At 39.7% G+C, this 27,930-nt stretch overlaps 1 protein-coding gene across 3 annotated transcripts; it reads left to right on the top strand.

Annotated features, from left to right (window-relative positions):
- The first annotated feature begins 24 nt into the window (after positions 1-24).
- LOC123503107 (26S proteasome non-ATPase regulatory subunit 1-like) lies at positions 25-26,991 on the top strand. 3 transcript variants are annotated; one of them, XM_045252534.1, is made up of 10 exons: positions 25-162; positions 7,295-7,412; positions 8,273-8,442; positions 9,603-9,787; positions 15,200-15,430; positions 17,843-18,169; positions 22,954-23,180; positions 23,985-24,035; positions 24,521-24,770; positions 25,023-26,991. In XM_045252534.1, the coding sequence occupies exons 1-10, from the start codon at positions 141-143 to the stop codon at positions 26,508-26,510; spliced, it is 3,069 nt and encodes a 1,022-aa protein (XP_045108469.1). In that variant the 5' UTR covers positions 25-140; the 3' UTR covers positions 26,511-26,991. The 3 variants fall into 3 exon arrangements, with proteins under 3 accessions (XP_045108469.1, XP_045108472.1, XP_045108470.1); XM_045252537.1 differs by having other exon boundaries at positions 8,257-8,442; XM_045252535.1 differs by lacking the exon at positions 23,985-24,035.
- Positions 26,992-27,930: the final 939 nt, after the last annotated feature.

Genomic DNA, 27,930 nt, shown 5'->3' with positions numbered 1-27,930 from the left:
CTAAAAAATATATTCAGATGAAGTAATGATGTTTTAACAAGATTATCTATGAAAATAAACTTTTGTCAGGGACCATTGGGAGTATATGTAAAGCGTGTGTTGTGTTGAAGACAAAACTGTAAAGTCATTTCTCGTCCGCTATGGGGTTCATCACGTCTGCAGGTGAGTTCTTCTGCTTCTACCCCATTATTACTCACCCTAGCTGGTTAAATGTACGCTAGATTGCAGTGTTAGACCCAACACTTGCAGTACTGTGTGGTATGTGAAAGGTTTGAGCCAAAAATGAGGCGTTGAAGGAAAGTTGAACCCGGTGTGGCACATTGGTGTATCTCTTAATTATGCGGGGTAGGAGATTCTATGAGGGTTGCGTTTCTGGTGGATGTGTTTTTTATATCCCTGAGTATTGTTGGTTGGTTTGCTGTAAGGCTGGGAAGGTGAGGAGTGGCCCTAATACTGGCATGTCATCCTCCAGCGAAGTCATTTTGACTACCCCGTGAGGGTCAATCAGTCAGGGCCAGCCATGCAGTGACCCTGTGCTTGGAGGTGACCAGGTGTGAATTATCTGGACCCTCTGTGGCCCATCTTAGGTAGGGCTGGTGTTCCCGCTTGACCTGCTTATCCATCCTGTTGGTGTCTGTGGCGAAGGTGTGGTCAGCCTCACAGCAGCATCAGCTGTGGCATCCAGCCAGCATTAAAAGTACAATGATTAAGAATTGGTGGAAGGGTTACTGATTACATTTTCCAAGCACTGTATTCTTATAATTTTACCATTGATTTATTTAATTTGGTAGATTTTGATGTGTTTTGATTGGAAATTGTCACATTGATTGGTAAAGTCAATTATTTTTACAGAAATGAAGGGCTTGACCACATCATCCTATTGCTTGTCTGACATTCACACTTGATACTATTTTCTTCCAGACCTTCACAAAACCCATTGTATATACCTATTTATGTAATACAATAATATAAAGTGTCAGAAAAATGCCACCAACCCTCTGCCCCCAACTAGCTTGGGAATGTGAGGCTTTTGGATGGAGTAAGATGTGCATTTGGGGAGTAAATCATCAGAATCACCTGAATCACGGCAAATGTTTGACCAGAACCACTTAACACACTCTTATGCACCAGGAAAGCATGTTCTGCATTCATGATAATTCATAATGTAACAAAAATTTCATGCCACATTGTAAAAATCACTACCGTGTTTACATAATCTAACCGAACTTTACCTGAAGTAGTGTAAAGTGTCCATTAGGTACCCATCGGTCCATTAGGTACACACTTGGCATTTAAAAACTTCACAGGATATGACGACAATTGTACATTAAAATTTGGTCTCATTTTTTAACATAACCATTCTGCCTCATGTCAACAGGCATCAACTGTTGGGTTTGTTATGACTGAAGAGATGCAGCAAAAATATAAGTGAAGGTGTAAAAACAGTTTTCTTATATTAACCTAAGGATTGCAACTTTTTCTTGTTTAATGACTAATTTTCTAATTGAAAATTACAATTTTTTTCTATTTGTAGATTAAATTTGTCATGTAGTGCATAAAAAAATGCATGAGGACTGCTTATAAACCCATTGGACCAATCACAGATACCAAAGATCAATAGGTAGGCATTTTATCAAACTGCTGTCAGACAGTCCTAAGACACATTGCTTAACATTCCAAGACCACCTCTATCACAGGAATGAAAAGGAGTCAGTATCCTCTTAAACTGTCAGAGAACCATCCAGTGTAACTTACCCTATGAATTGTCCAGAACGTTGTGCCCTTAAAGGTATGCACGTCCTTATTGGGTACCATGCACTGTACTTATTGGGATTCATCTTTCCATGGACCTAATTCAACATTCACGTAGATTCCACCTGTTCTATAGCCAGCCGAACACTGGAGGAGTGACATTGATCCACAGCACAAAAAATGAACATATTTGTAACACACACAACCAAATATATCATACTAACACAGACACATACAAGCACTATAGGAGACTGGAACAGACTTCCTCATTATATTTCAGACAACAGTACAGTAGACACATTCTAAACAAATGTGCAATCGTTTATCACAACACGACTCAACACTAAGAGACACACTTGATTCACTTCCTTCCCTTCCACACTTAGATCCCTTCCCCGCCACTCATCAACCAACTAAAAGATATGTATGTAATGCACTGAGTGTGGTTTCCTGCACATCATAAATCAGAATCAGAATGTATTAACTCTCAAATTAGTCAAGGCCAAGTCAAGTAACTATTTAGCTAGCAAAAAAAATTTTTTTTGCCCAATAAGGAGGCGTGTTTCTTTAATGTTTATAGGCATTTTTGTGCAGGTATTTATTGTTTTGTGCATGCTCTTTATGTGCGAATTTGTTAAGATGCAACATTAGAAATATTATGGTTAATTAGAATTGTGCGATCTGTTCGCTAAGATGCGAATTGCCCCAACTGCATTTCAAACAGTGCACCAGATGCATAGTTCCGCTGCCTACCAACAGGCAGCCACTCCCACTATCCTCTCGTGTGTTTACAGTCACAGCCAGCACATATAAAGATGGTGAGTGACTGTGAGGGACTGTGAGAAGTGAGGGAGTATCATGTAAGGTGTTAATGGTTGCTTTATTTACACTTTATTTACATCTTAGTGTTACACACAGGTTTAGAATGATACATTTTTAGAACACGTTCACTTTATTAGTCAAATAAATGTGTTTTGTAAAAAAATGGAAGTTTTTGGGCCAGAACTCCATCCCCCTATTATCCATTGTTTCTTATGGGGAACATATATTTATTTTGTGTGTGTGATTTCAGTTTGTGTGATGCCTGTAGGAACCCATATATCACACAAAATAAGAAATACCTGTAGCTATGTACTTATTTATAACAAGTTATATCTTATGTTTAAGGGCAAACCAAAAGTCATGTACATACACATAACACATATGATAAAAAAAAAAAAGAAATAAAAAAAATGTCAAACTTTTATGTTCTTGAAAAATTCTTCAAAAATGCCAGTTGTAGATGTTGACTCACATTGATACTTAGGTATATCGTAGTTTACTACAGCAATGAATGTAGTATTTTGTATGTAGAGGAACCACTCTATTGTCATAGTGTTTGAGTTAAAAGGCCAAGAGTACCTTTTGGACCACCTGCATACATAATGGCCACAGTGTAAAAATAGGTATGCACTGATTTTAAGTCAATTTTTCTCAACAATGAAGAACAAGATTTACAAACACATTGTACCACATAAAACTACAACCATTTCTGCAAAAGTTGAGACTAGGCATGACATGATTCTGAAATTTATGGGAATAGTGCAATTATGGGAAGAGAATTTTCAATGTTTTTTTTTTTGCATTTCTATTGGACACTTCAGCCTAACCCAAACCTTACACTATCACTGCAGTCATCTAGTTTGACTACAGATTTTCGGCTTATGTGGCGCAAAATTTTCCCAGGATTGTTTGTTATTATGATTGGCAAATGTGCTTTCTGGTGCATATGGGTGTATTTTAAGTGATTCTGGTGATGTATTTCCTTTGTTTTAGGTGATTCTGATGATTTACTTCATGCAAAATGCAAAATACTTATTTTCTTCTTACCCCACCCAAAATCCCCTCATTCCCACTGATACCCAAACTTGTTGGGCATAAAGAGTTGGGGACATTTTTTCATCACTTTATATTGTATTTTATATATACAGTGGGTTTTGTGAAGGTCTGGATGGAAATGGTAAAGAATTAGGTGCTATTATATTGGCCCATTACCCCACACTTCAATTAGCTGCAGGATTTTCCCCAACTTTGTTAAACCAGATGTTGCTTAATCTTTACAGTGTTAGGCGTTTTCAGGTAATACTTTTCTTATATTTTTCATTTGCAGAAAATAACAAATCATTTGATATAGATATGCATTTTTTATTCTTGTAATTTTTCCTTACTCAGACTACATGAGGTTTATCAGATTTAGAGATTTGGGATTTTATTTATATATCTTTTGAAGCTTTTATTGTTGCCTTTACATGCACTTCGCACAATCTTATAATTTGTTTAAAGAGTAAGTACTTTACATTAAAAATGTCTACATAAACAAGAATTATACATTCAACAAAATGCTTGGATGTGCATGTGACAACATCCACATGTCTCAAGACCATGGCTACTGCTCCCACAGATCTTAAAGAATAGAAAGTACTACTGTACAACTTAGTTTGCTTTTTCTTTACTCTGAAGTTCCAATTCATATTTATTATGCTTTATTGAATACAGGGGATCCTCGCAATTCAACAGGGTTAGGGCGGTTTTTCATCAGTCAAATCAGTGTTTATTCAAATCGTGAAGCAATTTTTCCCATAAGATACTTAAGAATTAGGGTGGGAAAGGGACCAACCTCCAGCCTAGACACCCCAAAACATCACTATAACCTCTAAAAAAACACTAACCTAGACTAAATCAGTGCTATTAAAAGCTTCATTTATATTGCACAGGGTAACTTTGGTTTAAGGGGGTATCACACTGGCCTATGATATGTGAAATGTGGGCCATGGTTCTTGGTGCGAAACCAGGAACATTATCACACACAAGCTGGCCGCGTTCTTGCTATGCTAGGCAAACGGCCCAGCAACCAAGACCAAACCTAATCAAAACAAACCAGAACAAAACCATGCCGCTTATATCTCAACCTGTGCTTCGTGCTGCCATTGCACTTGCACATCTAGTTATTGAAGAAAAGGAAACTAGGGAAGAACCGAGAGCTGCGCGTCGGCAACTTTTGGAGTCAAGAGATGGTTGCCATGAACCCAAATTGTTGACATAATATACATATATTTAATCTTTCTCGACTGATGAAATATTTAGTATTCAATATATGAAAAATTCAGGCACGTTCTTTTTAGTTTGAATGATAGGGTTTTATTACATATCTTATGTTTATTTTTTCATTGGGATAGCATACGAAGAACAGGAATGGAGATGAAGCCATCCCAACTTTGCTCCACTAATCCCGGGAAAGTTCCAGCTATCTGGAGCGGATGATCCAGATAGCCAGTGTGATAACCCCTTACATGAATTTAAGATGAATGTAGGGTGGCGGCAGATTTGACCGGGTTTGAGGATTGGGTATCAATTAACTTGAGTTTGAATTGGCGATAATTCGAACTGCAAACGGTCGAATCACAAGGATCCCCTGTACAGATTCAAGTAGAAACTTTAGAGAAAGTGCCTTAGGTGGTGATCATTTTTAGTGATCATGCTGTGTAGCCTAATCTGCAATAATTTCACCTCACCAAAACATTAATAACTAAAATATTTATCCTTCCTCAATTTCATAACATTCAGTTTAATTTTATTGCTTTGATATTATATTTATATCACATTGATAAAGCCATTTAGGAAGAAAAACAAACAAACAATACAGTTGCCAATTAAGTCCGAGTCCATTGTTTGATAATTCTGAACCCAAAAGATAAGTATATATTTGTGAAAAAATTCACTCCAGACTTAGTCAAAATAGCCTTTGTTGCTCTTAGTAAAAAGTCTGAAATTTGCAAACAAATTGAAGGCTGCAATATAGTTTGAAAATTAAATTGCATATATACGTACTAAACACTTCTCTAAGAGACACATATATAGATACATACACACCTACTGAACACTGTATGGATTAACTATTTCTTGGTGACCAATTGTTAGAAGTGTTTAAAGATTAACTGAAACCTGCCTATACAATCCTCCAAACTATGGCTTTTACCTCCCCTAACAAATAGAGGTTTTGTATTGCTTTTTACTGAATTAGCCAGTGCAGTTCAATTGTGAAAATATGAGCTTTATGTCATAATAAAGATAAGGACTCAATGCCAGAAGAATGTGCATTGCTAAAGCAAGATACTGCCAAGTGGCTTATAAAACTGCAGTTATAGACAATGCTTTCTCTCCTTTCCTGTGGTTGGTTAGCATAGTGAGCAAGTGCTGGATCAAGAATTAGTTATAGGCTACTCATGTAGGTTCATCACCTATCAAAAAACTTGGTAAATTCTATAAAGAGGATATTTTCAACAGTGATGGATGTACCTAACTTGTATTTTATGGTGAATTTTGATGTGTTTCAATGTAAGTAAGATAATAAAGATGATATCAGGAAAATTATGAAAAGATCAATAAAGAAAATGTAATATCTCAGTCTGGATTATTTGTTATAAACAAGTTTTATGTTCTGAAGAAAAATGCAAGATGATGTAGTTTTCTTACATGTATTAGAAAAAGAGAAGTATTTTTCAGTTAATTTTTATTACAGATATTTTTTATTTATTCTGTTTTGTTTCTTTACTTATGTTTATTTATATATGCAATTCAAAAGGGTCACCAATGGCAGCTTTTTTTACAAATTGTCCAAATAGTATCAGGAAAATATAAAAAAAAATCAATAAAAAAATCACTGAAGCTTGTCAAGGAAAGTCCAATTGTGATATCTGTTTCAATGATTTGTTATAGGAAAGTTTTATGTTCTTCTGAAGGAAAGAATGCTTTTAAAATAATATGGAAACAAGAAGACTATTTTTCATATAATTTTCTTAACACTAAAAACAAAATAAGCTTCATATTATTTGTCATTCAGGATTTATTATGCCCTCCTACACATACTGTTTATTGCAGTTTTACTGTATAATCCAATTTCTGTTAATAGTAAGATTGAAATGTGATATATGTGAAAACTGTTGTACGACCCACTGGTGGATTGCATCGCAACACTGGATAGTAACTGATGACCCACCGGTGGGTTGTATTGCAGGGAACGTGCTAAAACAACAAAACTAAATAAAAAGAAAATACTTAGCTATTATAAATTGAATATCCCCCCAAAAAAGTGATGTAGAGGTGTTTGCCTATGGTGATTGCCATGCACCACACCACCACAGCCTGGTGTTGCTAGTTGATCACTCTTAGGAATGGATCATTTCTTATAAGAATCACTAACAAAGTGTCTCACTTCTGGATCACCCACCTTTCCTGACGCTTCTGTTTGTTGTGCTTTTGTGTTACACAATATTTTTGCATCTTTAGCTATCGAGAGGCACTCTGGGGTCTAAGGAAATGCATCAAGTACTGCTAATATTCTTCCTCAATTATTCCTTCTTTGTCTTTGTTTGCTTTATCATTTCTTCCTTCCTCAATTTTTTATCTCATTCCTTATTTTGTGTTTCTTGGGTGTAACAATATGTTTTGCAGTAGATGATGTGTTATCTGTGTCTTGTGTGCTTACCTGTGTCTTCCATTGCAGCGGGCATCCTGGCCCTGCTGGATGAAACACAGGATGAACTGAGGATGTTTGCACTGGAGCGACTCAATGAGATCACTGACACCTTCTGGCCTGAGATTGCTGACTCCATACAGAAGATGTAAGGCAATTGAAAAATTTTTTCTTGTTGTGTTTTGTGTGTATAGCAGTGCTGATATGATTTAAGAATATTTGCACCTTAGAGGTGCTGTACTGATTTTCTGTAAGTGTTTAGTCATCTCAAAATCTTGGTAGGAGGGAGGAAAAATCACTCACATTGACATGCCCGCCCACCTGCACAGTCACAGTGCTATGTGTGTAAAGACTGTGTAATGGTGAATTGTAAAGTAGGGAAGATCTGTACTTTGCCATCTTCCTGCTGCTAACTCTGCACACACTGTTTGTTATCCACGTATTGATCACTGTTCTTATAGCTATATAGGGAAAATTTAATGTATTTATAAACAATTTGGAGTCTATTTGAAAAGAGAAGTTCTCATTCACTGCTGCATTGTTGCACCTCTTACTGTCTTATTATTATTTTCATAGTTATTACTTTTCTGATTGCTTGCCTTTCAACTCCTGAAGCCTTGCTACATAATACCTACATATTTGCAGCCTAGTGTGTCCACTCTGAAATTCTCTGTCATTCCTCCTTTCCACAATGTCTTGTGTAACAACAAAAGTATCAATGCACCTTTAAAACTAGATTACCTAACTCTTTCAATCCTTTTCTTGTAGTATCTTTTTGGAACAGTATTATGAGCTCTCTCTCTCTCTCTCTCTCTCTCTCTCTCTCTCTCTCTCTCTCTCTCTCTCTCTCTCTCTCTCTCTCTCTCTCTCTCTCTCTCTCTCTCTCTCTCCTGCACATTGAATAGGTATTGTGGTGAGTCAGTCCAATTCTGTAAAGGAAGATAGAATTATGAAATAATTGCTATTTGTCTCTGGTTCATGTATCTTGTAAGTCCTTCATTCCTACAGAGAGAGGCTGGAGGAGGATGGCAGCTTTCCTAAGAGGGAGCTGGCAGCACTGCTGGTGTCAAAGGTGTATTTCCACTTAGGCTCTTACCTGGACTCCCTCACTTATGCCCTACGCTCAGGACCCATGTTGCACCAGGATCCCAACCAGCTGTATATCGACACCATCAAGGGTGAGTTGCAATGCCTTTCTTGTTGAAGCTTTTCTACATTCACCTCTGTTTTCACATTGTCACTTTGGTATTAAGATGTCCTGTGTCCAGTGTCTATCTTCAGTTGATATAGTTTTTCTTGTTAGTACAGTGGAACCTTGGTTGCTAAATGGCTCCCTTTTCTAACAAATTGGTTGCTGAAAAAAATTTTGAGCTCAAAATTACTTCAGTTGATGTTCCATAATTTGGTTGGCAAACAATCCACGGGAAATAGATAAATCCATTTCTAGACCTCAGGGCTGCGTTTGAGAGAGTGACTTGGCATGCACTCTGTGCTCCCTGCAGCATGTATCCTCTATCATATGCACTTGTGCATCTCTCAGCTGGAATAAACTAAGGATTGTCATTGCAATAGTAATGGCATCTAACTGCAATAAGGCGGCTTGCGCTGAACTTCCTGATGACGTTCAGTATGCATCACTAGCTGTCCTGGAATAGGTGAGGTGCCTTTTTGCTGTGATTAGCTATCATGATGTCATTAGCAAACATCTTGTGGAATATTGTGACTCCCGAGACTTGCCATGCCAGCTTGCTGTCCAGCTCTTGTTGTCAATTAGGTGCCGATACTATAGCAATGACGAGCCTTTGTTTATTCCAGCTGAGAGGTGTACAAAAGTGTTTGATCAGAGGATACGTACTGAAGGTAGTGTGGGGTGTGTGCCAAGTTGCTCTCTCAAATGCAGCCTTGGGGTCCAGGAATGGATTAATCTGTTTTACATTGATCCCTATGGGGAAAATGGCTTAGTTTTTTTTAACATTTAGGTTAGTGAATGGCCTTCAGGAATTATTTAAGTTCAGAAATCAAGGTTTCACTGTACTACATGCTGTAAATGCATTTTTTTCTCATAGGAAACAGCCACAAGAGTAGAGTTTTTCATTGATTTTTGTCCCAGTATTCCCTTTTCTCATTACCTTTTACTCCTCTCTGTCATATTCTAATGTTGTCATTTTATGCTTCATTCATATAAAAAAGTAAATGTACAACCCACAAGTTGCTACTCTCCCACTCTGTGAACACCATGAAGCAGTAACAACATTTCCTGCTCCATACTTTACTGTAGCCATAAAAAGACAGCTCACTGCAGGTAACCACTTATCACTCTTCTTCCTTTTCGTCTCAGTGCATGCCATTGACCACTACATCAAGCTGCGGGCCCAGAAGGATGCCAAGATGGACCCTCGCCTGGAGACACTCCTCAACAATATGTTCCGACGCTGCATTGAGGACCAGCAGTACCGCCATGCAATCGGCATTGCCCTGGAGACACACCGCATGGACTGGTTCAGGGAGGCCATCATGACCTCGGTTAGTGGAATGTTGTGAGCGCTTATAGGGATGTGGGCCAGGAAGAGACTGCTTTTATGTCACAATGCCTCTCTCTCTCTCTCTCTCTCTCTCTCTCTCTCTCTCTCTCTCTCTCTCTCTCTCTCTCTCTCTCTCTCTCTCTCTCTCTCTCTCTCTCTCTCTCTCTCTCTCTCTCTCTCTCTCTCTCTCTCTCTATATATATATATATATATATATATGTGTATGTATGTATGTAAGACTGGTAATCCCACATTGAATTTCACTCACATATACATCATCCACATCCTTAGTCTAATTGGCCCCTTTTAGGTAAATACACATACGCCGAGAACTCTGTGGAGAGAGGTTGTGTTGCCAGTAGCACATTCCAGCAACAGGCATTGTGAATCAGACCTAGACACTACGTACAGGGGGGAATAAGGCCATAAGGTTGTCCTGTCTCCAAAATAAGCAAGATTTAGGTGCTGTTTGGAGTGAAAAATGGAGGGAGAGGCGGAAGTAGGTGGCCCTGCCAGACATGAATTTTAAAACATTCGCCATGTCTAGAAAACCCAAGATTTATTGAAACACCAATAAGGCTGAGGAGATTGAGAGAAGGAATTTTCAAGGTTTAGAGAGGAAAAAGGTAATGTGAGAAGGCTGATGAACGTGGAGAGGTAGATGAGATATATGAAGGAAGTATGAAAGTCTGAAAAAACAAGACAAATTAATGAAAGAAAACACTGAACTAAAAGAGAGAATAGAAGAATGTGAGAAAGTAAGAGAAGTAAACCAGGTGATGAAAGAGGAGATGGAGGAGATGAAGAAACAAAATGGTATATTAATGGCTACATGTTGCGAGTATGAGAAGTCATTAAAAGCCTACTGGAGAAAGTACAGGATGAGGCAGGCAAAGTGGAAAATGGAATGGATGAGATCAAATTGGAGGAATTAAGAAATGCTTGGAAAAGGAAACAGGAAGAGGAAAAAGTAAAATTCTTAGAGGCAGTAAAGAAACAGATACAAGAAAAGACAAATGGCACTGTGATACAAGTAATTAAGGAGAAGGAAGATTTGGTAAGGGACACAGTGGACAAAAGGAAACGTATCCTAAGTTTTGGGGCTGAAGGGGAAAAAATCCTAACAAGTTCATGAGAGAGAGAGAGAGAGAGAGAGTTGACAAAGGGTGTTATTAAGTTAGTTCAGGACAGCACACAGGGGTTGGAACAAGAAGTGGAGGAAGTGATTAGATTGGGAAGGTTTAGTGAAGGGGAAAGAGATCACTGAAAGTGAGAATGAGATCACAAGTGGCAGTGGAGGAGATACTGGCAAGAAAAGGGAAATCCTGTTCGTCACCCGATTTGTTCGTCCCCTGAATCAATTTTTCCCATAAGAATGTATTGAAATACCATTAATCCATTCCAGACCAAAAAAAAATCATACTTTTGTCTATAAAACCCATTCAAAATAGACCTTTAATGTATGCATGACATGAACGAAATAATTATAAAAAGCCTAAATTGTTTTACGTAACTAAATGCTATCAAAATGATAACAAAATGAATAAAACAGAAAAAGTTATTTACTTGAGAGACTGGACGTTGATGGCATGATGGAATGGAGGAGAGGAGGATGGGGAGGAAGACAGACAAGATCCGAGAAGACAGTCATGAGAGAGGACTTTGGATGTGTGCAGCGTACCAGAGCTACACAACAGCTGTGTAGCGTCACAAGTCAGTGCCGCTATGTGGGGCCCTGTTATAGCAGAGAGGATAACGCTGAGGAAGCTACAGTAGAGCACGCCGGTAACATCACCATGCCCAGGAAAAACAGGAGAAAATCGTGGTGGCACGGAGATTATGTTTTGTAATATTTTTCGTATGTTCAAGTTTCTATTTTCTTTTGTGCTTATGTTTTGTTTTGTTGTTGTGTGATAGCCGGGTTGGCTATCACACAAACGGCAGCGAGCCATTTAACCGCGTTCGTCCCCCAAAATATCGTTCGTCCCCTGGGTCGATATATTGACAAATTTCTTGGTCTTCTCCTGAATTGTTCGTCGTTAGAGACGTTCGTCAAGCGAGGTTTTACTGTATAAGGATGCGAGAAATGAATATATTAGAGTAAGGAGAGAGGAAGAAAGAAGTTTTGAGAAAGATGTGGTGCAGAAAAGTGAAGATGAACCCAAGCTATTCTACAAGTATATAAATGGAAAGATGAAGAATAAGGAAACAATAGAAAAATAGTTAAAGGAGGGAAGACATACCAAACAGCAAATGAAATGAGAGAAATAATGAATGAGAGTTTCAAGACTGCTTTCACTGAAGAAGAGGATTTTACAGAACCAAATAGGATATTGCATTGTCAAGGCTTGCGGAAAATCACAGTGCACAAAGAAGAAATTGGAAGACTGCTAGAAAATTTGGATGTCAGGGAAACGATGGGACCAGATGGTGTGTCAGGCTGGGCACTGAAGCAATGTAGTCTAGAGATCAATTGTTAGATCCTATTTGGGAAATGGTTACAAGCTCATTAAAAGAAGGGAGTGTACCACTGGAATGGAAGAGAGCTAACATAATCACAATATTCAAAGGAGGAAAATCAACTGAGCCATTAAATTACAGGAGTGGTGTCACTTACAAGTGTTGTGGGAAAGATATGTGAAATTGTTATCAAAGAAAAATTGGTTAAATATCTGGAAGAAAAACAAGTTATATCAAACAGACAATTTGGATTCAGGACAGGAAGGTCATGTGTGTCAAATTTACTAAGTTTCTACTCAAGAGTAGTAGAAGGACTGGAGAGCAGAGATGGATGGGTGGACACTTTACCTAGACAGAAAAAAAAGCTTTTGATAAAGCCCCACATAGCAGACTACTTTGGAATTTAGAGAATGTAGGACTGAGAGGAGTAATGTTAGATTGGATAAGGGATTACTGGAAGGACAGAGAGATGAGAACTGTGATCAGAGATACATACTCATCCTGGAGTATGGTAACAAGTGGAGTGCTACAAGGGTCAATGTTAGCCCCTATTATGTTCCAGGTATATGTAAACGACATACAGAATGGAGTGACTAGATATATTAATTTGTTTGCTGATAATGCAAAATTACTAAGAGTAATCAAGACCCAAGAAGACTGTTTGTTGCTGCAGGAAGATATAGACAAAATTTATGAGAGGAGCAAGAAGTGAAAGTTCTGATTTAATACCAAGAAGTGCCATGTAATGGAATTAGGAAAGAGTAAGAGAAGACCAGTATGGAACTATTTGATGGGAGAGCAACGAATAATGAAGATTAAAGAGGAAAAGATCTGGGAGTGGTTACACAAGAAAATCTGTGCTCCAAGAAAAAACACATAATTAAGATATTTGGAACTGTATAAAATGTTGAGTAATATTAGAGTGCCATTTCAGTATTTGGACAAGGTTATAATGAAAAAAAAATTATCACAAGTATGATACGTCCAAAATTGGAATAAGCAGCAATGGTGTGGTCACTGAGCTTGAAAAAGGATACAAGAAGATCAGAACGGATCCAGAGGATAGCTACAAAGATGGTGCTGGAACTAAAGGACCTAACATATGAAGAAAGGCTGAAGGAAATGGGACTGCCAACCTTACAGGATAGAAGAGAAAGAAGAGATCTAATAACAATGTATGAAATAGTTAATGACATTGAGAAAATAGACAAGCAAGACCTGGTGCTGGTAACAGAAGCTGGAAGGACAAGAGGACTTGCAAAGAAGATAGGAAGAGGCAGTGTGTGAAGGATATTGGAAAATAGTTTTCCACATTGAACGGTGGAAAAGTGGAATGCATTGAATGATGAAGTTGCTATAGCACATAATGTGCATAGCCTTAAAAAAAAATTAGATAAATGGAGATATGGAGACAGGACACTATGAACCCCGCTCGAACCCTTTACAATACAATTAGGTAAATACACACACAAAACAGTGTGTACAGTAAGCCCCCACACTTGGCGAGTTAATTAGTCTGGCAAAACTATCGCCAAATATGAATTTTGCCAAGCACGAGTTCTTTATACCATATAAATTGCCTAAAAAATGCCTCAATCAGTCTTTGGTCATTGCCAAAGTCCCTCTTTTGGCCTCTAAAATAACATCTTTCAAGCTGAAATAAAATCTTTTGCCTTTTCATATTAGAACACATGTACAAAACAGACCAATAAACAATCAATAAAGCTAATAAGACATGATATAAAGGCCTTTCGTAATCGCCTCACTGTTGACTGTGGTACATTTAACGCTGTAACTTTGTCACAATTTCTGCTTCCTTCGTCTATCATCTTGATAATTTTCTCTTTTTCACTCACACTGTACGATTTGTGATGCTTTCCTCGTCTGTACTCCCGTTTTTCAACCCGTTTCTCTTGCCCACTTTCGTCCTTGCTGCCACCACCATTGTTCTTACCCCGACCGGTACCACTTGTTACGCTGGTAGAGGCCATGTTGGCAGTAAATCGCCTGAATTCATTCCCATGCTAGCAGAACAGAGGGTAGCACAAAGTGGCTGAAGGAGATTCTCACAGAGAGAGGTCTGACGTCATCAGGGAGCCGTGTGGTTCACCGTATGGCCACCAACTTTGAATTTAAATTGCCAAGCATGCACTCAGTGGTCCATGGCCACCCTACTGCCAAAAGTGAATTTTGCCAAGCTGAGATTCGCCAAGTATGGGGGTTTGCTGTACTTTTTTTTTTTTTAGAAGTTTACAGACACGGTTGTTAACAGCAGTAACTGCATCTGTAAGTTTGCATGTTATTTTACAAATACAGATGCACACACTGTCTGACAAGACAGCAACAGTGAATCACTGTGAGTGGTTCCCCAGCAGTCAGCACTCAATCCTCTTGTACAATACACATCCTTCCTGGACACCTTTCCCTCCCCTCCCTCTCTCTATGCCTTTATAGAACATGGGAAATTTCTGGTGTGTGTTTGTGTGTGTTTTTGGTCTTTTCACATATCCCTCTGGTTATGTTCTGTACCCCCAGGGGTACACAGACCCCAGTTTGGATAACACTGGTATAGAGTACTCAAAATATTTAAGAGTGAATTTTCATAACAATATACATATATTCTTATAATTCATTTAGAATGATAACTGGCCTTCAGAATTAGCTCACATAATAACGAAGTTCCTTTGTAGGTTTTGCATTGTTGACATTGTCTGTATATTAGGTTTATATGTATTTATAAATATTTCTTTGCTCACACGTGTTTTAAATACTTTTAGATGTCATCCATAAAGATATTAGGAAAATTTTTTTTTTTTTGTCTAAGCCTGCAGCTCCTCTGATAATATTGTGCCTTTCTGTCTTCTGTTTTGTGTTTTGGGTGTGCTCTTGATCATGATGGGAAGGCTTTCATCTCTTGCTGCAAACCTAACAACATGTCCTTGATATGCCACAGGATGACATAGTGGGCAGCCTGACCTACTCCTACAAGATTGCCATGCAATACATTGAGCAGCGGAAGTTCCGGGACGAGGTGTTGGAGCAGCTGGTGTCCCTGTACCAAGGTCTGGAGACTCCAGACTATGTCAACATGTGTCAGTGTCTCATCCACTTGGACAAACCTCATGAAGTGGCCTCTATTCTTGACAAGCTTATCAAGAATGACAGCCTGAAGAGTGAGGCCATGGTGGGTTGACTGATATACACAGAGTGGTGATGATTTGAGTGAGAGAATGGTGACTTGAGTGTGGGAAATGATAGTAGGGCAGACTAAGATCTTTGATGGAAGGACGAGATGAGAAATGGAAGTATAGTAACAGAACAACATAGGCATAGTAGAAGGCAAGGCAAGGCATAGAGAAATGAGGTAACCAGTATTAATGATCAATGAATTGGCAACCTGAAGATAGTGAAAGAAGGTATAGTAGACAGAGAACTTGTTGGAGAGATCAGGCAAAAAGTGGTAATATAGTAATGAAATTACTGAACTAAGACCACATAAGAAAACATTAAGAAATGTACAGAGAAAAGAAAGAAGAGAGTGGCAATGATTAGAATAATTGAATGACAGGATAAGAAAAACGTGATGAAACAGTGAAATGAGAGTTGATTATAGGGTAACAGAAAGACAACAAAGAGATGAGGAAGACATAGAGTAATTATACCAGTGGTGTTAGTGAGTAGAGTAATTAAATGACTGCTTAGGGATACTGAAAGAAGATAGGGCAGATAGAGAACACATGAAGAGATGAGACAGGAAACGCTAATATAAAAAGTATTGTAATAGCAACTCAGGTGAAAGATGGCAGGCCAGACAGAACTACAGGGTAATGTAAGATAAAAAGCAATAATGGTATACATAGTGCCACTTCCTTAGGAGCCATGGTCAGACAAAAGAAATTTGGCTAAGTAACTGCACAAAACACACAAAATGCTTGCACAACACAAGAAATGCTTTCATGGCGTGGCGGGGTGAAGTGAAGTGAAAGTGTCAGATCCGGGATGCTGGGTGTTCACTGCACTGAATTGCGACGGCATACCTGCCTCTGGGTCAAAACTCAGATTTTGGCTTGTGCAAACCAAAGCAAAAAATTTTAGCGAGGGATAGCTCGCATCTTGGATTACTCATAAGTCAAGGTACTTGTAACTCAAGCTTCTACTATATATATATATATATATATATATATATATATATATATATATATATATATATATATATATATATATATACACAGGTAATTCTCGATTTATACGATAGATGCGTTCCAAGAGGCATCGCATACATGTATTTCAAAATTCATGTAAAACAAACTTGTAATTCTCATAAGAAACAATAGATAATAGGGGGATGCAGGATGTGTTCCAAATCGTGTATAAGCAAACTGATCGCACAAATTTAATTAATTGTAATGTTTTTTCGGTTGCGTATTAACAAAAATGCATAAATTAAACACGCGTAAATTGACTTACCTATATGCGTATATATATATATATATATATATATATATATATATATATATATATATATATATATATATATATATATATATATATATATATATATATATATATATATATATATATATATATATATATATATATATATATATATATATATATATATATATATATATATATATATATATATATATATATATATATATATATATATATATATATATATATATATATATATATATATATATAGAAGGAAACATCCAACAGTTTATAGTTGAGTAGGGATATGCTGAGCTTCCTTCTTCATTATTCTCAATGACATTTTGCCTTTGCAGAAGACATCATCAGGTATTAAAAGATATGAAAGAATATTATAATTGAAATAAAAACAGACATGTGTGAACAAAGTGGTAAAGGCAGTACAGAACACAAACACAAAAATAAATGAACAGACATGGTAAAGCAACAAAACACAATTGACAAATTACAGTGAGCAAAAAAAAAAAAAAAAAAAAAATAACGTGGTAAAGCAGCACTAGTCTATAGTGTTGTCTGTGGTGGAAGAGTGAGGACTGGCAATAAGGTAAAAGTGTATGGAAGATATTGGTCATGGCTCTACATCACCAAGGCTCTGAGAGAAGGTTTATAGAAAATTGAATTATGCTGAAGATAGATGATTACTGAGTTTGGGTTTCAGATGTTTGATATGTATGGATCATACTGTTTTGACGTCTGTGTGTTGATAATGTGTTAAAAACCTTATCAGTAAAAGGATAATTATGTACATATGAATGGGTTCTAACTGCTGAAAAGCTCATCCCTCGTAGTTAGGACACATTCACCCGTACATGATTATGATTGTCTTTATACAGATAAGGATTTCAAAGTATTATAAAGAATTGTAACAGATCTGATTAAAGTATTAGTCATGGTAATGATTTCTATATAAAAAACTCATGTTGAGCAATGTACATTTAATAAGATTTAATTTGATATTGGTTAGGTTTAATACATGAAAATTACTTTATATGAGTGAAACAATCAGTGCAAAAACCAAGTGATTAATGCAAAAAATGATTTATATAGAAAATAGAATGAATTAAAGAGACAGGCCATTTGAATCTTTTTGGTCCACCTGTAGGACAACGAGCTCATGGCATACCAGATCGGCTTTGATCTGTATGAGAGCGCCACCCAGGACCTGCTGTCCCACGTGCGACAGGGCCTGCACACCACTGCACCTGTCCCCTCACTTCTCAAAGATGTGGATGCCCTCTCCACTGCATCCACCACCACCACTGCACCAGCTGCTGCCACCACTACCACCACAACAACCACCACCACCACTACCACGTCCTCCACGCCTGCCACTGCGGAGGATGAGGAGAAAAGTGGAGGAGGAGGCAGCACTCAAGAGGAGGAGGGTGGAGATGCACCCATGACGGAGGAGAAGACTCTAGATGACCTGGTGGGTGAGGCTGTGTGTGTGTGTGTGTGTGTGTGTGTGTGTGTGTGTGTGTGTGTGTGTGTGTGTGTGTGTGTGTGTGTGTGTGGAAGGTTGCTGGGATGGCTTGGGATACATGGACAGCTGACAAGAGTTGAGTGTAGGAATGTTGAACTGGAAGAACATATATTAACTTTTCCCTTCCTCATCATACTTCCTTCCCTTACAAGAAGAGATTGAATCACACAAACATGGTAATGAACTTTTATGAGAGAAGACTGAATGAAGATGCTGGTTAGGCTCTGTGACACATGCCTAAAAGAAAACTTGGATTTGTGCTTCCTTATCTGCCTTGCCAGTCACCACAACACTGAATTTCTGTGATATATGTTTAAATGGAAGCTCAACTTTTGCCTCCTTGTCTACCTCACCATAATAGCCTTGACTTCTCTGATATAGTACATTTTAAAAGAAAGCTATTGATTTTTGCCATCTTAATCTGGTATGATCAAGAGAAAACTTTGAAATTTTTGCCATCTTGTCTGTCTCACCACAAGATACTGAACCTGATCCATATTAACCCTTTCATTGCTATCTTATACATTTTTCACTTTTACCTTTGTTTCTTCATTACTGCCTTTTGCTTGTTTTACGATTGGTTATGCTTAGTGTTTACCATCACTGGAGTGTGTGCTCTCACTCTGCTGGCATGTATAGCAGCATTTGTTTGGATATATTAGTATGTATCTATGTATATATTGTGAGTTCTTTTTCCTTTTATTATTATCATCAATATTATTATTTGTGTAGCCGCTATCATTATTTATTTCAATCTCTCATTTATGTGTTTTATTTGTTATGCTTTTCTTCATTATTTTGTGTGTGGAATCACTAGTGGTGGTGTAGCCAGTCAGTAGCCGGCCTCTGTGGTGATACAGTGGCCTCTGTAGAGCAAGATTCTCTCATTTTGCTAAAGCAGTTTGACATTGTGTTTGGTGTTATTCCCACCTCTTCACTATCTTCAGGAACAATATTTGCCACCATTATCACTGAGTGAATCATTGTATTCTAAGAGTAATTACAAGGGTGATTATTTTTTTATTTTGTGTTATTCTTTGTATTTATTTTATTTATATAATGTTTCATTAATTTAAGCAGTAACTATTTAGATATGATATTTCATATTATGTCTCTCTCTCTCTCTCTCTCTCTCTCTCTCTCTCTCTCTCTCTCTCTCTCTCTCTCTCTCTCTCTCTCTCTCTCTCTCTCTCTCTCTCTCTCTCTCTCTCTCTCTCTCTCTCTTCATTCTTAAGCATGCTGCAGTCAAGATTTGAAAACTTATTAAAAAAATGGCATAGGATTTATGACAAAGTTTTCAGAATGTTATAAGCTGCTGGTTGTCTTTGATGTGTATGATTGTGAATGTGATAGAGTAATGACATCATGACTTCATGATGTCATGCATAGAGTTACATTCAAAGTGTCATACAGGCCTTATTTCAGATTTTTTTAAATGTGCTTTTGCATAAACATACGTACTTGAGAGATGCCTATAGAAGTAGAGAATGCTTTTTTTTCAATTTCTCCATACATCATGAGATATGATTTTTTAAAGTTTGCATTTTATGACTTCAGCAAAACAGTGAACAGCTGTTATTTTACATCATTAAAAACTGTTGAATCACTTAAGAGAAAAACTGATCTGACAAAATGTTACCCCTCTCACTGTCAATAAGTACACCAAGTTTCAAGGTAGCATGTGTAATGGTTGGTTTTATACAGTTTTATATATCTTGAAAAATCATGTTTTGAGATACGGCTCTTTAAAGTTTTAAAAGTTTAGCACCCACGCTATATGTTTATCAAAATTAGTAGATTTATTATATGTTGTGTGTTGATCTATAGAGAAACTGCACACAAAGAATGATATAATTATTCCCTTATTTAGTACTTCATTTCAGGAGCTATTTACCTTATGGTGACACTATCAAATTTCCTGGCTCTGATTCTTTGTGCTTTTGCCGGTAAATTTAGCTCACTGGTGGGAGTCCTAAGAATGCTGTTTCGTAGAATTATGGTTTATTCTAACTGTCAGTAGGCACCTTCCCTGTTCTCCATGAGACAGTCCTTTCCAAGTAGATTTTTTGGTCCTAATGAAAATTGACACCTCCAAGTATGTATATTTTTCCCTCTTCTTTCCTCTTCTCCTCCTCCTCATGTATTTTTCTAATTTACTTTTCCTTGATTTCATTTTCTTAGCTTTCTCCAAAATCTCCTTCCCTCTCATGCCAAATGCCTCAGCTTCACCTGCCACTGAGCTATCTCTTCCCTTTTCTCATTTATCTCCTATTCTCTCTTCTTTTTCTTCATCTCTCACATCTTCTTCAGCTGCTGTAGCCTATTTTATTTTCTCCCCATGTTGCAGTAGGAAGATCAGCAAAGAAAAAAAAATATGTAAGAGAGTGTGCAAGCAGGAGTGCAACCTAACCTCTCCCTTCATCTATCTGTCACACTGGGGTGTTGTATGGCATGGCGGGAAGGAGTCTAAGTAACGCTTGGGGCTCTCACTGTTTCCGTTAAGGCAAAGTCCCTTGTTGGTTGGTTTGGTATAAACTGTGGTGGTGAAGCCGGAGTGTTGTGCAGTGATGAGAATATCTAGCAAGGGGAAGCAGTGAGTGCCCCATCAGTGCCTATGTCAGAAGGGCCCTTACACATTGTTCCAGCTGGAAAGACACTCACCTAGAACTGGAACGCATAACACAAGTCCTCATTAACAATGGATACGCTAACTCTGATGTATCACATATCACAAAAAGATGTGTAGACAAGTGGCACACTCAGCAAGAAGAAATGGAAGGAGGAGAAACAATCAAAATTTACTACAGAGGACACATGTCCACCAACTACAAGACCAAAGAAAAGACCATGAAAAACATTGTTTACAAGAACGTGCGACCCACCGACAAGAACAGTAGGATCACTCTCACTCTATACTACAAGACAAGGAAAACATCACAGCTTCTTCGCAACCGACCTTTGGGAAGCACGACGCCCCTACAAGAGGACCATGTCATTTACCAGCATACCTGCAACAGTGAGGAATGCAAGCCTCACTCCTACATTGGAATGACACGGACCACACTGTCGAGACTGCGGAGCCATCAAGGATCACTATGCTACACAACATCGCAGTCGCCTAACTTGCCATGATCTCAACGATAACACGAAAGTCATCGACAGAGAACGTGACCCACGCCGCCTTCAGTACCTTGAAACCATCTATATCAATGAAAAACAGCCCACCATGAACGTGCAAACCGATAACCTGCAAATTCTCCCATCCTCTAAGTGTCATCACACCATGGAAAACGCACCAGCCAATCAGCGCACAGCTTAGCTCCTCCCACCGCTCACCTGATCCAGCATTCTTGTTTATAAGGAGCTCCTCGCTACCCTGACACCCATTCCTCTCAGGCAAGCGAGAGCAGCAACACCTCTGCGATGGCAGCACAGCAACACCGAGGTACCTTCAAGTGGTACAATGGGAAGTCTGGCTTCGGTTTCATCCGTGACTCCGAAGCCAACCAAGACTTCTTTGTCCACTTTTCTGGCCTCACGAGATCCTTCAGGAAGGTTCTTCCCCGAGAGGGAGACACCGCCACCTTCACCACCTTGAAGGGGAAGAAGGGACCAGAGGCCAGAGAGGTAACTCGGGATGGGAAAGTGGAACGCCCTCCTCTCTGCCCTAAGTCATCTCCCAGGGCCGAGAAAGCAGCAGAAGCGGATCTCAAGATCAAGGCCTGCATATGTACGGCGCAAGTGCTTGCTGGCACCAACACCCGCCGCCTGCAGACCTTGATACCGCTTCTGCTGAAGCACAACGGGCTACCTGCCATCACCATCCCAGAGGAAGCCATCACCACCACACGACACCGTACCCAGAAGACGAAGAAAGGACACCAGCTGCCCAAAGAAGAACTTCGTCACAAAGACCGCGTGGAGGAGGGAACGGGCAACGAGGAAGAGATTGAGAACGAGGTTGTGGACGTAGTAGGCACAGACACAAGCTTACACAGCCACACCACGGACCTGCTTGACCACACCACTACTTCCCCAGCACCTACAGCAGGCTGGCAAATAAAGGGCAAGAAGAAGGCCACCTCCGACGCTGCCACAACCATCAAGTGGCAGTGGGACACCCTGTCCAGCCAGAACGACGCACCACCCACCAAGAACTACTTCCCGACCTACGAACAACTCATGGCCGACATAACGAAGAACTCCAACAAGACCAGTGACTCTTCAGACGACCAAGCCAGTCAGAGCAAGAAAAAGCGGCACCAGCGCCGCTAAGAAGAAATACAAGAACAGAACAGGCCACCATAGCCCGTGTGGGTATTTTGTACCCATAATCATCAACCCTGACACCATACTCAACCTGAAGATGGAACAAGTTAGTTCCGAAACGTCGCCCCCCCCTTCACTGAGCTTTTGCTCCAGCTACCGGACGAACACCGAAAAACAGTACAGCAAATAGAAACCGTACATAAGAAAATCAATAAAGGAGAAATTGATATAGCTTTCAACCTTGTATGCCTACAAGAGATATATATATATATATATATATATATATATATATATATATATATATATATATATATATATATATATATATATATATATATGTGTGTGTGTGTGTGTGTGTGTGTGTGTGTGTGAGTGAGTGAGTGAGTTTTTTTTTTTTTTTTTTTTTTTTTTTTTTTTTTTTGTGAAAATCTGAGCTTCTTTTCTTCCTGTCCTCACCATAGACAGAGCTAGAGAAGACCCACCAGACCCGTGTGGAGAAGCTTGCCCGTATCCTGAGTGGTGAGATGACCATTGAGCAGCACCTTCAGTTCCTCATTGCCAACAACCACACAGACATGCTCATCCTGCGCCACAGCAAGGAGGCAGTGCGGGCATCTGTTTGCCACACTGCCACTGTCATCGCCAATGCCTTCATGCACTGTGGAACAACTTCTGACCAGTTCCTCAGGTATGAAATGGAAGGAGTTTGTTATCTGTACAGTAGACCTGTGATATGACACACCAAAACTAGGTTAGCAAGTATAAAACTTTGTGATATTCAACAGCTGTTGCAGTCAGACTTTTTACTGAATTTTATACTAAAACCCATCCGTACCTACCCATAGGGCGTTGGTCATGTCTGCCGTGAGACTATGCCAAATCTCCAATAAAAACAAACTACTCACTGTCCTGTAATCATAGCATTATAAAAAAAAATGTTCTCAGAACATTCAGAAACCTTAATTAAGTGGTAGATGATATAAATAATTGTCATATACAAAAATAAATTAAACTAGTTCATATACATGGACGGTGATGTGTCATATCAGGTCAGGCGACGTTGCCACTCATGACCCAGGTGGAATTTCCCGGGGAGGTTGGGGGGGTGAGTCAGGTCGCCACGCACGTGTCGCTTCACTTCTCCTCTGGTCACCACCATGGAAGGACCCCCTGACGCTTCCCCGTCATACACTGTCTTGCGCAGCCAGACCAAGGAATTCATATTCCGCCTTAATAGATATTTCTTGCAAGAGAAAGCAAATCGGGCAACACTCTTACCTTTAACTCAAGCAAGGAACCACTCAATATATTACTGTGTTTCTACTCGTATGTGCACTTATTTGACAAACATGTAAATTACTTGTCTCATTTTCATGTATATAACCAGAATCTTTATTGCATTTAATGTACTATATAGCTGCATAGGTATTTGGGTCTCTTCTGACTTCTTTTAGTGAAGTAGAGAACGATCATCACTCCGTTTTCTTTGAAGAAAGTACTGGTATAGCAGTGGCAACGTCGCACCCAAGAGGAGCCACACCTTGTGGGTAGCTACGGATGAGTTCTAGTATAGTCGTTATGTAAGTCCAACAGTGACAACCATGAGAGCACAGTAGGATATTTAAAGGATGCAGTTTCATCATCAGCCATCCATATGTCACTCAGATTTTAGCAAACTTTCATTACTTGTCATGACATTTAATTTGTTCAGAGTACTGCTCATTTAATGAATGTATAAGGGTTTGTTTTATCCAGTATCTGATGTAATGAGGTTTCTTTAGAAGGTTTTGCAGTATTTGTATATCAGGCCAGTATTCCCAGTAAAGAATGATATATGCATACATTCACACCTGCATCAGTCACAGAATCTCTCAGATTTATGGAAAGAACTAAAAGTTGATAACCAAAGGTGTTTTCTTTATTCATATGATATTTTGTATTCAAAGAAATATTTTGTTTAAAAAAAACTATTTAGTGAATTTCCCTTAAATACAGAATTACATACTCAACACAATGACTCACCCACAGGGACAACTTGGAGTGGCTGTCCAGGGCCACTAACTGGGCCAAAATGACGGCCACAGCTTCCCTAGGAGTGATCCACCGCGGCCATGAGAAGGAGGCCCTCACCCTGATGCAGGCATACCTCCCCAAGGAGTCCAACAGCCCAGGCTATGCTGAGAGCGGCTCTCTCTATGCCCTAGGCCTGATCCATGCTAACCACGGAGCAAACATTATTGAGTACCTCCTCAACCAGACCAAGGATGCCACCAGTGATGTGAGTGTACTACTGCCAACACCATAGGGAGGAAGAGTGGTGGTGATAGTCATTCTCTCTCTCTCTCTCTCTCTCTCTCTCTCTCTCTCTCTCTCTCTCTCTCTCTCTCTCTCTCTCTCTCTCTCTCTCTCTCTCTCTCTCTCTCTCTCTCTCTCTCTCTCTCTCTCTCTCTCTCTCTCTCTCTCTCTCTCTCTCTCTCTCTCTCTCTCTCTCAGGTGGTGGTGTAAAGCTTGGATGCATTTTGTGTTGCAGATTGTGCGTCATGGTGGCTGCCTTGGGCTGGGTCTGGCAGCAATGGGAACTCAGCGCACTGATGTGTACGAGCAGCTCAAGTATTGCCTATTTCAAGATGATGCTGTGACCGGTGAGGCGGCTGGCCTGGCCATGGGGCTGGTGATGCTGGGCTCTGCAAATGACCAGGCTGTCTCAGACATGGCCAGCTATGCACGGGATACCCAGCATGAGAAGATCCTGCGAGGCTTGGCCCAGGGCATTGCTCTGACCATGTATGGCCAGCAGGACCAGGCAGACCGGCTCATCACAGAGCTCAGCGAGGACAAGGATGCCATCTTGCGGCGGGCAGCCATGTACACTGTGGCCATGGCCTACTGCGGCACAGCCTCCACGCCAGCCATGAAGCGACTGCTGCATGTGGCTGTGTCAGACGTGGACAATGACGTGCGCCGTGCTGCAGTGGAGGCTTTGGGTTTCTTGCTGTTCCGCTCACCTGAGCAGATCCCCAGTATGGTGTCCCTCCTGTCTGAGTCGTACAACCCTCACGTGCGGTATGGGGCTGCCATGGCCCTGGGTGTAGCCTGCTCTGGCACGGGCCAAAAGGAAGCTCTGGGCCTACTGGAGCCGCTCACCAATGATCCAGTCAATTTTGTGCGGCAGGGTGCCCTCATTGCTTCAGCTCTGGTGCTCATCCAGCAGACAGAGGCCACCTGCCCCAAGGTGAAGGACTTTCGCCAGCTGTACGCCAAGGTCATCTCGGACAAGCATGAAGATTCCATTGCCAAGTTTGGTGCAATCTTGGCACAGGGCATAATTGATGCTGGTGGCCGCAACATGACCATCTCCCTGCAGAGCCGCACAGGTCACACTAGCATGACTTCTGTGGTTGGCATGTTTGTCTTCACACAATTCTGGTATTGGTTCCCCCTTGCCCACTTCCTATCCATGGCCTTCACCCCCACCTGCCTCATTGGCCTCAACTCAGAGCTGAAGATGCCCAAGATGCAGTTCCTCTCCAATGCTAAGCCATCCACCTATGGTTACCCAGCACCTCTGGAGGAGAAGAAGAAGGAGGTGGCAGAGAAGGTGACAGCTGTGCTATCCATTACTGCAAAGGCCAAGAAGAAGGATGATGAGCGCAAGAAGAAGGAACAGAAGGATGAGAAGATGGATGTGGATGAAGAGAAGAAAGAGAAGGAGGAGAAGGAAAAGGAAAAAGAGAAGGAGGAGAAGAAAAAGGAGGAAGAGAAGAAAAAGGAGGAGCCTGCCTTTGACCTCCTCAGCAACCCAGCAAGGGTGATGAAGGCCCAGCTGAAGGTGGTGAGAATGGCAGATGGCTCCCGCTACGCCCCCGTCAAGGAGCTGGCCATCGGCGGCATCATCCTGATGCGTGACACCAAGCCTGAAGACAGTGAAGAGTTGGTCCAGCCCGTCCCTGCCCTTGGGCCCAAGGCAGAGGAGGAGACTGAACCTGACCCCCCAGAGCCCTTCTTCTATGAGGACTAGATTAGTAAAGGTCCATATGGTTATATGTTTAGATACTAATATAGGTCTTAACTGGCTCTCCTGGTTTGCTGTTTTCATCCTCAATAGATAGAGAGGTGGTGATGTAATGTCATGAACTACCTGGATGGAATATTGTGTGTACTTCATGCTGTCCTTGATGCTCTCATTGTTCATTCCCATCATGCAGTCATCATGCAGTCTGCTTAGTGTTCTTGGTGTGTCATGAATATTATATCCATGTAGAAAGAATTGCAGATCTATGGAGGATGTGATCCTTTGGTTTCTACTCCAGAAAACTATTTATCTGAAAGTAACCTGTAACTGTAGGATTTATAAGACTGATGGTTTTTTCAAGGAAATTTATGTTCTTGAATGTTGTGCTGTCAACATCACACAATGCTAATCACTGTGCAAAATATAATTCTATATGTGAAGCATTGAGTCTAGGTACAACTGTTTTTAAGTAAATGATACTTTTTCACTTTCTTTTGTTATATTTCCTACCTTTATGAATCACCAGTGTACACATTATTGGATTTGATAATCAAATAACAATAAATTGTCATAGACATAGTTGTTACATACCAAGCAATTTACCAGCAATGGTACATGTGTTGCAGTATCCCTCCGTGGCTGATGATTACTGGTGGTTAGGATAAGGAAAGTATAGGTGTGTTCCTGCTGTGATGTATGGACACTGCACTTGACCAAGGAATGTTATTTCAGGATGATGTAGTACAGTATACTCCTATACCTCACTTCTGATCACTTATTCTGCTCCTCTCCATGTCTTCACTCTGAGATTTCCCTCACTTGTGTATTGCAGAACTAACCTGTTGCTTTCTTCATAATTATCAATCATCATCCAGACCTTTTTTTTAATTTTTACATTTTCACATCAATAAGTACATCCATGTTCTCGAGGCTTATCATTTAATCAGTATAAACCCAAGCACAATAACAGGTGTAGTGCTACAGATTATAGTTGGACTAATGCTTGTTATACATACCACTCACCATAGATTTTTTTATCTCTATTCTAATACATGCCAATGAATGAAGTAAAAAGAGTTATCAACATTTCTCCCAGAAAATACTCCTAGTCAGAGAATATTGATTTTAAGGTGTAAGGGACATTTAATGATCTGTACTATAATCTATGCCCATTGATTGACTGGCAAAAAACATATTGACAGATCTCTCTCTCTCTCTGTCAGCACCTGTTGACTGATATTTCAAGCCCAGGAAAAAGAAAGAAAAATAGTTAAGAACCTCGGTGTAGAAAAATACCCTTTATGATCTGTATACTTCAATCTATTCATCCATCGAGTTTGGGTGTGATTCAAAGGCGTCAGGGACCACAACGCTTTCCTGACTAAATTTACAGTCACACCCCCACCAAAGTCGAGGCGATACTGAA

Source organism: Portunus trituberculatus, chromosome 13 (assembly GCF_017591435.1).
Source record: "Portunus trituberculatus isolate SZX2019 chromosome 13, ASM1759143v1, whole genome shotgun sequence".
Taxonomy (NCBI): domain Eukaryota; kingdom Metazoa; phylum Arthropoda; class Malacostraca; order Decapoda; family Portunidae; genus Portunus; species Portunus trituberculatus.
The sequence above is the reverse complement of the archived record's forward strand: the minus strand, read 5'-3'. Positions and strand labels throughout refer to the sequence as shown.